At 47.9% G+C, this 6,775-nt stretch overlaps 1 protein-coding gene across 2 annotated transcripts in view; it reads right to left on the bottom strand.

The window, feature by feature from the left end:
- Positions 1-4,064: 4,064 nt before the first annotated feature.
- Positions 4,065-6,775, bottom strand: part of GTF2E1 (general transcription factor IIE subunit 1) — a 49,274-nt gene continuing 46,563 nt past the window's right edge. For both annotated transcript variants that reach the window (XM_085572303.1, XM_021548974.4), the window contains exon 5: positions 4,065-5,821. In XM_085572303.1, coding sequence (XP_085428429.1) covers positions 5,391-5,821 — 431 coding nt within the window. In that variant the 3' untranslated portion in view covers positions 4,065-5,390. The remainder of the gene's footprint in view (positions 5,822-6,775) is intronic.

Below are 6,775 nucleotides of genomic sequence, written 5' to 3'. Positions count from 1 at the left end.
CACAAACCTACCATTCTTAAACCTCTCTACTGGGATGTGACACAGGCTGAGGCAGTCATGGTGCACCTGGAAAGAGAGAGCCACATGTTCCAGGAGCGGACATGGCACAAGTTGGAGGTCCTTGGTGATGGTGGTTGTAAAGTGCTTGAAGCTTAACTTTAAATTGACACCTGTGTGTGATTGCAGACAGATTGAATTTAGGACAGCCTATCAACACTGACTGATGGGAGAACAACAACCAGCACCTTTGCAAAGAGCAGGTATTGATAATCCAACCAAAATGACCCGAGCAATCATTGCCTCTCGTGGGCCAGGGCTGGTTCAGACACTACAACCTAAAGCGCACCCAGGTCAGCTGGTCACAAGCATTAGTGGTGTCTGACATACTTGTCCCCCCACAATGCATGCCATGAGAAAATAGCAAAAGCATGGACTGTGCTACCAGAGCATGGCAAATTTGGCATTGGCTCAGGCAGACTTCAATTGTCAGAAGTGCAGAAAATAAATGCTTAAGACTAGGAGGATCTCTTTACCAGGAGGAACTGAGCCAGGCTTCTCAGCTCTATGCACAATTTTAGCTCACTGCAAAATTACCACTGCTCACCCTCCTTCTTCCAGCAAGTAATGGGATGGCAGAGGCTGGCGATACAGATTCCAGCTGAAAAATAAGCACAAGCAGTATGTCAGGGCTTTAATCACATCTATATGAGATGTGATTTTTCCTCCTTGCCAGATGTAGCTTTTTTTGTACACAGACATTAATGCTCGTGGAACAGCACTTGATCAGCCTTCATTTCCTGGCTGGATCCCTGCCCGTTTCTGTGGCTGAGCAGCCCAAGGTTTCCTCCTGCTGCCTGGCCAGCCCTGGGCAGGGCTGGCGCATTGGTGGCTGTGACAGCCGGGGCGAAGCACAGGCAGGGGCTCTAACGCACTGCAGTGGAGCCGCTTCCGATGCGGCTGCCTCAGCCTCCTCTCTGCCATCCCTGCCTGCTTCATTAGCATCACACCGTTCAAAGGCATGGAAATCAAATTATATTTAGGTCACAAACACATTTTAAGCAAAAATAACTATTATATTGAAAGCATCTTCTTCAGAGACTGTCTGCTGCTTCAGGATGGTTGAACTAATACTCACTGTTCTTATGTTTTTTAATGAGGTACCAGGTGCTTCCAAAGTCTGATTTTTGTTTGAATATAAATTAGGCTCATTCTCTCTCTCTCTCTCTCAATCTAAATGCTGGTAAATAAGAAACTGCTTTCTGGCAGCTCATTTAGGTATCCCAAACAGGCAAAAGCCCAGATTTCCCTGGGTAAGTTTGAAAGAGAGATAAAATAGCTCTGCCACAGGGACAGGACTATAGTCCCGAACAGTCTGGTGCTGCTGGTACTCTGCTCTCTGCTTGCTAGCAGACAGGCAGGCAGCTTTCCAAGAGCACCAGCACTCAAGACATTGCTCCCCACGCTTTGGGCTGCCACTCCTTTTAGCAGTGGCCTCTCCAAGACTCTCTGTGGATTCACATCTTAAACAGATTCAAGTATCTGGCTACACCTCCTATCAAGGCTGCACGAGTGATGATCTCCTAGGACTTTGTAAATATTGATCATTATTCTGGAAGCAGCTCAGCAGAGAGAAGCTACTCTTCAGCCCCAGCTCTTTTGCTGCTGGAGGAGTCTTGTCTCACAGTCAATACCTTTAAACTATTGTGATTGTTTAGGGATCCTTGGCTGTCCATGCTCAGATCAATATTCCCAAGCCTCCTGTAAACAAGCCTGGGGCATGGTTACCTAGCCCAAGGCTTCCAGTGGGACAAAGCAGTACCAGTCCTGGACAGCTCAGAGCAATAACCTGGAGCACTGTGTGACATGCCCCTGCTCCAAAGGACAGGGCCCAAAAACTCCCTTGTTTATGCTGACACACACCAGAGAACTGAGGCTGCTGCTGCTTTGCCCCTGCAGCCCGCCCCTGGACAGCCCGCTGGCTCGCCCTGCTGTCAACATGTCCTTCCACCTCATCATAACCTTTCTGTTTCCATGAAGGCTTTGTCTTGCATTTGATTCCTGAGACTATTTTCTCTCTCCTCCCAGGGAGGCTCAGTGGGAGACAGAGACCCAAGCACAGCAGGCTGCTTCCCCTGCCAGGCCCTCTTAAACTTCACAGCATGTCCTGGCGCTGCAGGCATCACCGAGGGACAGCTCCTCAGATGTCTCAGGAAAGAGCTGATGCTATTTTTCTGCCCTCTAGGATTCCTCCAAGGGATCTTCAAATCCCTTGACTCTCACAGAGAAGCCGGTTTAATCCAAGTCTGAAGGAGGCAGCAGTACAGGAAGAGTTGGATGGATTAAGCCAATTTTTGGAAGCTTAGCAGAAAAGATTGTAATGCTTCTGTTCTTCAGGGTTGACAGTGCACATTCCCTCCATCAACAGCTTGGCTAATCTGCTCTGGCCTGGTCTGTACCTGGGCCAGGGAGCACATAACTTAAGTAAAGATGCAGTTTTCTTGACCTGCAGTGGTAGCAGAAACAAAGGCAGCTCTCACCCAGCTGGGAGAGGCACCTCTGACCATTGGGAAGAAGAGCACAAGCAGCCTGAAAAACACTTCTTTCTAGAGGGAGCTCCAGTGCCCTGCCCTCATGTACATCCACAGAACCATGGAATACTCTGAGTTGGAAGGGACCCACAAGCATCATCCAAGTCCAGCTCCTGGCCCTGCACAGGACACGCCCAACTGTCACACCATACGCCTGAGAGTGTTGTCCAAATGCTTCTTGAATCCTCAGGTATCACTTATCGAATAAAATGCACTTTATGTCAGAAGCAGATGCAGAAACTGGTTTGGAGTTAGACAGAACATCTACCCAGGAAAGCTTGACAGCATTATTGGGTTAGCGTTAATGCAGCACACGTGGTCCAGCAGGCAGGGGAAATGGCTGGGCCTTCCTCAGAATTAATGGCTTTATCCCTTACATTATCACCAACTTGCTGGCAGTGCCTGGCTTTGCTTGCAGAAGCTGTTTTTCCCTTCTGCCATGCGTGCAGAGCCCTGTTCAGCTGCAGGAAGAGGGCACTATCAACTGGGTGTTCTGTTCATTCAAGCTTGATTGTCATGACAGGGAAGCAGCAGTGTATGGCTGTCCTTCCAGAGCCCAAACTAGCTGAACAGAGCAGAGCAGCCACCCTTTCTAATGCCAGAACTGTTGGAGAGGGCAGGAAACAATGGCATCTGCTCATGCACCTTTGATCTTTCTAGTCCTCCCGAGGGCTGCATCCTGTGGTGGATGAGAGATGGAAGGCAAACCCCACAACACTGCTCTGATTTCCCCATGTGCAGGATGTGCCTTGCTGAATGACAAAAACTGCAACCGCTGCACAAACCACAGTTAAATGTATTTATTAAGAAATCCACTACTTTATAGATGTTTATGCTGGGTATTTCTTCACTTCCTCTTAACTTACAGCTTGATTTTGCAAACTGAAAACTCAGTATACAGTCCTGGTGAGTTCAGAGTATGAGCAGTTTTCTGTATTCAGGATTAGTTCTCAGTTTCTGCTTTTGGCTCCTTGTAAATCTACCTGCTTTTCTCCAGTGATAATATTGAATTCAGACAGATTAAATCTAGACAGAATGGGTACAGTACGTTTTTTTCTGGTAGCTGATCACTGAATCTGACTTATCAGCTCTATGACTTGATATCTAGAAGCTCGATACAAGATCTTGGAAGCCTGTCTACACAAGAACACCATTTTAACCAGCAGTACGATGTCTGCAAGTCCTCTACCATCAGCCTATGCTTCCCTTGAGGAAGGAGGAAAGAAATGGAAGTGGTGATCAAAAGCAGCCTCTGTATTTTACATAGCACCGATGTAATGAAACAGTCATCCTGGAAATGCAGGAGATTTCAGGAGGCATTCAAGGAACCTCTGCTAAGGAAAAACAATGTGCAGTGGGATTTCAAATGGTCCTCTCAAAGGAGACCTCAAATTGTTTTTTTCTTCTTGAATCCAATAAATCAAAATGATAAGCAAACAATATTCCCAACTAGGCACAAGACAAACTGAAACATGATAAAGGGGAGAAGTTTCTGTTTATTTATTCCTCTTTAAAATTACTTAAAAGAAAATTCAAAACACTATTTAAAAAGGAGGGGATTCAGAGTATTGAGAAGCTGAAAATCAAACCACAAAGGAGGCATTACAAGGTTAGCAGAACATAGAAAGCATAGTTAGTATAAAAGAGATTTACAGCCTCAGTGAGCAGCAAATTTGTACCGCCCATGTAAGTGGAACAGCACATAATGCTGCCCCTACTCTCTGGAACACAGAACTCTTTTATAATTTTGTTTTATTGTAGCACTGTGTAGGAAAACAGAACAATTTTAAAAAAGCAACATTTTCAATTGAAAGAGAAAAACATTAAAAACATTATATTGCTCTATAGGCACTGATAAATGTCTTTCTGTGGAAAAGAGTGTGCCAAGCAGAATTCAAAATTGTATAATTCCTCTTAAAATCATATAGCCCTAGTGAGATTGCAAATAAAACTTAGTTATGCTACTTCTCTGGCACTGCTGGACAGCAGCTCTGACCACTGTGAACTGTCTGCATGTCTTCATGGACAGGGTTAGGCAGAAGCAACAGGCAGCAATATTGGAAAATGAAGGTTTCTCCTGGCAAGTCAGAGCACAGGCAGCTCAGATCCATGGAGGGCATTTGTTACACTGACAAGAAGTGACTGACTGCATGTGCTTGCCAAGGCTTTCACTGTTTCAAGTTACACCTGACCTTGAGGTGCTGAGTCCCAGTAGGAAGTGAACTGGAGCAAGAAAATGTTGCAGCCTACAGGCCTGCTTAGAAAGAGCCACTCTGGTGGCCATTGGCTTCTGGCAGAGGGTCAGCTACAAGCCCTGTCTGAGCTTATCATCAGGAGACAAATACTTCCCTCTTCTCTCCCCTTGCTGAGCACCAGCAGCTGTATGTTACATATGCCCTCCTCTGCAGAGCACTCTGCTCAGACTATGGAGCCCTTATGTCCCCTGAGAGCAGGGATGAGGACATCACTGGGATCTGCAACAAAAATCAATTAAAGCCATTGGGAGAAAGAACTGCTAGGGCCTTGGAGAAGGTTAAAGCAGGGCCTGTGCAGGGCACCCTGAAGCAGGTTTTTACCGTGCAAGCATCCTCACTTCTGAGACTCGTCCTCCCCTATGTGTTTTGGCACATGCAGCTCTGCTGCTCCCCTGCTCTGGCGAGCAAGATGCCTGAGATTAGCAGTGCTGAGCTGCAGTTACCCTGCTTGTGCACAGAGAGGGAAGATGTGCTCCAGTCTTCTGTTCTGCTAAAGAGTCTCTGCCTTAAAAAGTCAACTTTGAAAAAACGCCCCAGCAGGGACCAGTTAATCAAACATGTCTTCAAACATGCGTTGCCCCATGGCTATGTAAACCTCTTTTTCCTCCGGTGTCATCTGGGCCACCAGCTCAGGGCGCTGGCTCACTTGGCTGTAAGAGTGCGGGCGCCCAGCCACTGTGACAGTGGGGTCTTCTGCCACCACCTCAAACTCTTCATCCTCCTCCTCCTCCTCCAGCCCATACGTTGTGGTGGCTGTGGCGGCAGGGTGGGGAGGGGACTCCTCCTCCGACTCACTCGTTTCGCTCTCGGAGTCGCTCGCGTTGCCGCCAGAGAGAGGAGCGGCACCGCTGACGGTGACAGTGGAAGCAGAAGGCGTCTTCTTCTCGTGGATGAGCAGGGCACGCATCACCTCCTCATTGTCATCCAGGGCTGCCCGGCTCTCCTCACGCTCCTGGAACGCATTCAGATCCCGGCCCCCTGCAAAGGGACACGAGGGAATGAGCATTTCCTCACAGACATCTGTGTGACGGACCTGAAAGCTTTCTTAACCTTCATTAATTACTGCCACTGAGCTCAGTTGGAAAAGTCACACCCTTTCTCTATACCAACTCCTCCTCTCCCTTGAAATTCTGAGACAGTTATGTCTCATAATGGCAGAGCAAGTACTGACATTTCCTAGGAGCCGGGGGGCCTAGAGTCACCATGGCTCCCAGCTGGAAGCCTTGACCAGGAGCACACTGCAAGTGAAGACAACAAATGCATGATGGGCAGGCACCTAGAAAAGACTTCCCCAGGGAGGTGTCCTACTCAGGCACTACAGTGAAGCAGAAAGCAAAGCAATCCTTAAAATACAGACCCCAAGCCCAGGTCCTATCCTGCTGAGCTCCCTGCCTGCAAGGATGAACACAGAGAAGAAATGGATCCAGGCAGACAAAGAATACGTGGAAATCATGTGTTATAAAGCAACATTTAGAGCAGCCATGCCTAGTGAGCTCAGAGGTGCACCTATACCAGGCAGAAAGGGGAAAAGCTCCTTACAGGAAGATGGTGATGGCATGGAGCAGATGCAGCTGACAGCCTGCAGCCCAGCTGTGCAGCACAGCACAGAACTAACCAGTGCCTGCTCTCCAAGCTGAAACACAGCCCAGACAGTCCCTGTGGCTCCCTACCTGCACCTCTTATCTGAAGCAGACTACAGTGTCCCAGCTGACACACCTGGCCTGTGCTCCTCTTTCAGAAAACTTGGCTGAACAACAGCTGGGAGGGCTCAATATGGCTCTGATAGGCAGGATGTCTGCAGTTCATGGATTCTAAAGGTAAAATTCTGCTCAAAAAGCAGCATCCCATAGAAAACCTCTCCTAATCCTTCCTACCTTTGGTGAGAGGGCTGTGAGTCCACCTAGTACTGAAAGAACTACAGGCAGTATGGGA

Source organism: Lonchura striata, chromosome 1, assembly GCF_050655825.1.
Source record: "Lonchura striata isolate lonStrDom1 chromosome 1, ASM5065582v1, whole genome shotgun sequence".
NCBI classification, from domain to species: Eukaryota; Metazoa; Chordata; class Aves; order Passeriformes; family Estrildidae; genus Lonchura; species Lonchura striata.
Note: the sequence above shows the minus strand (reverse complement) of the source record. Positions and strands in the feature narration are given on the sequence as shown.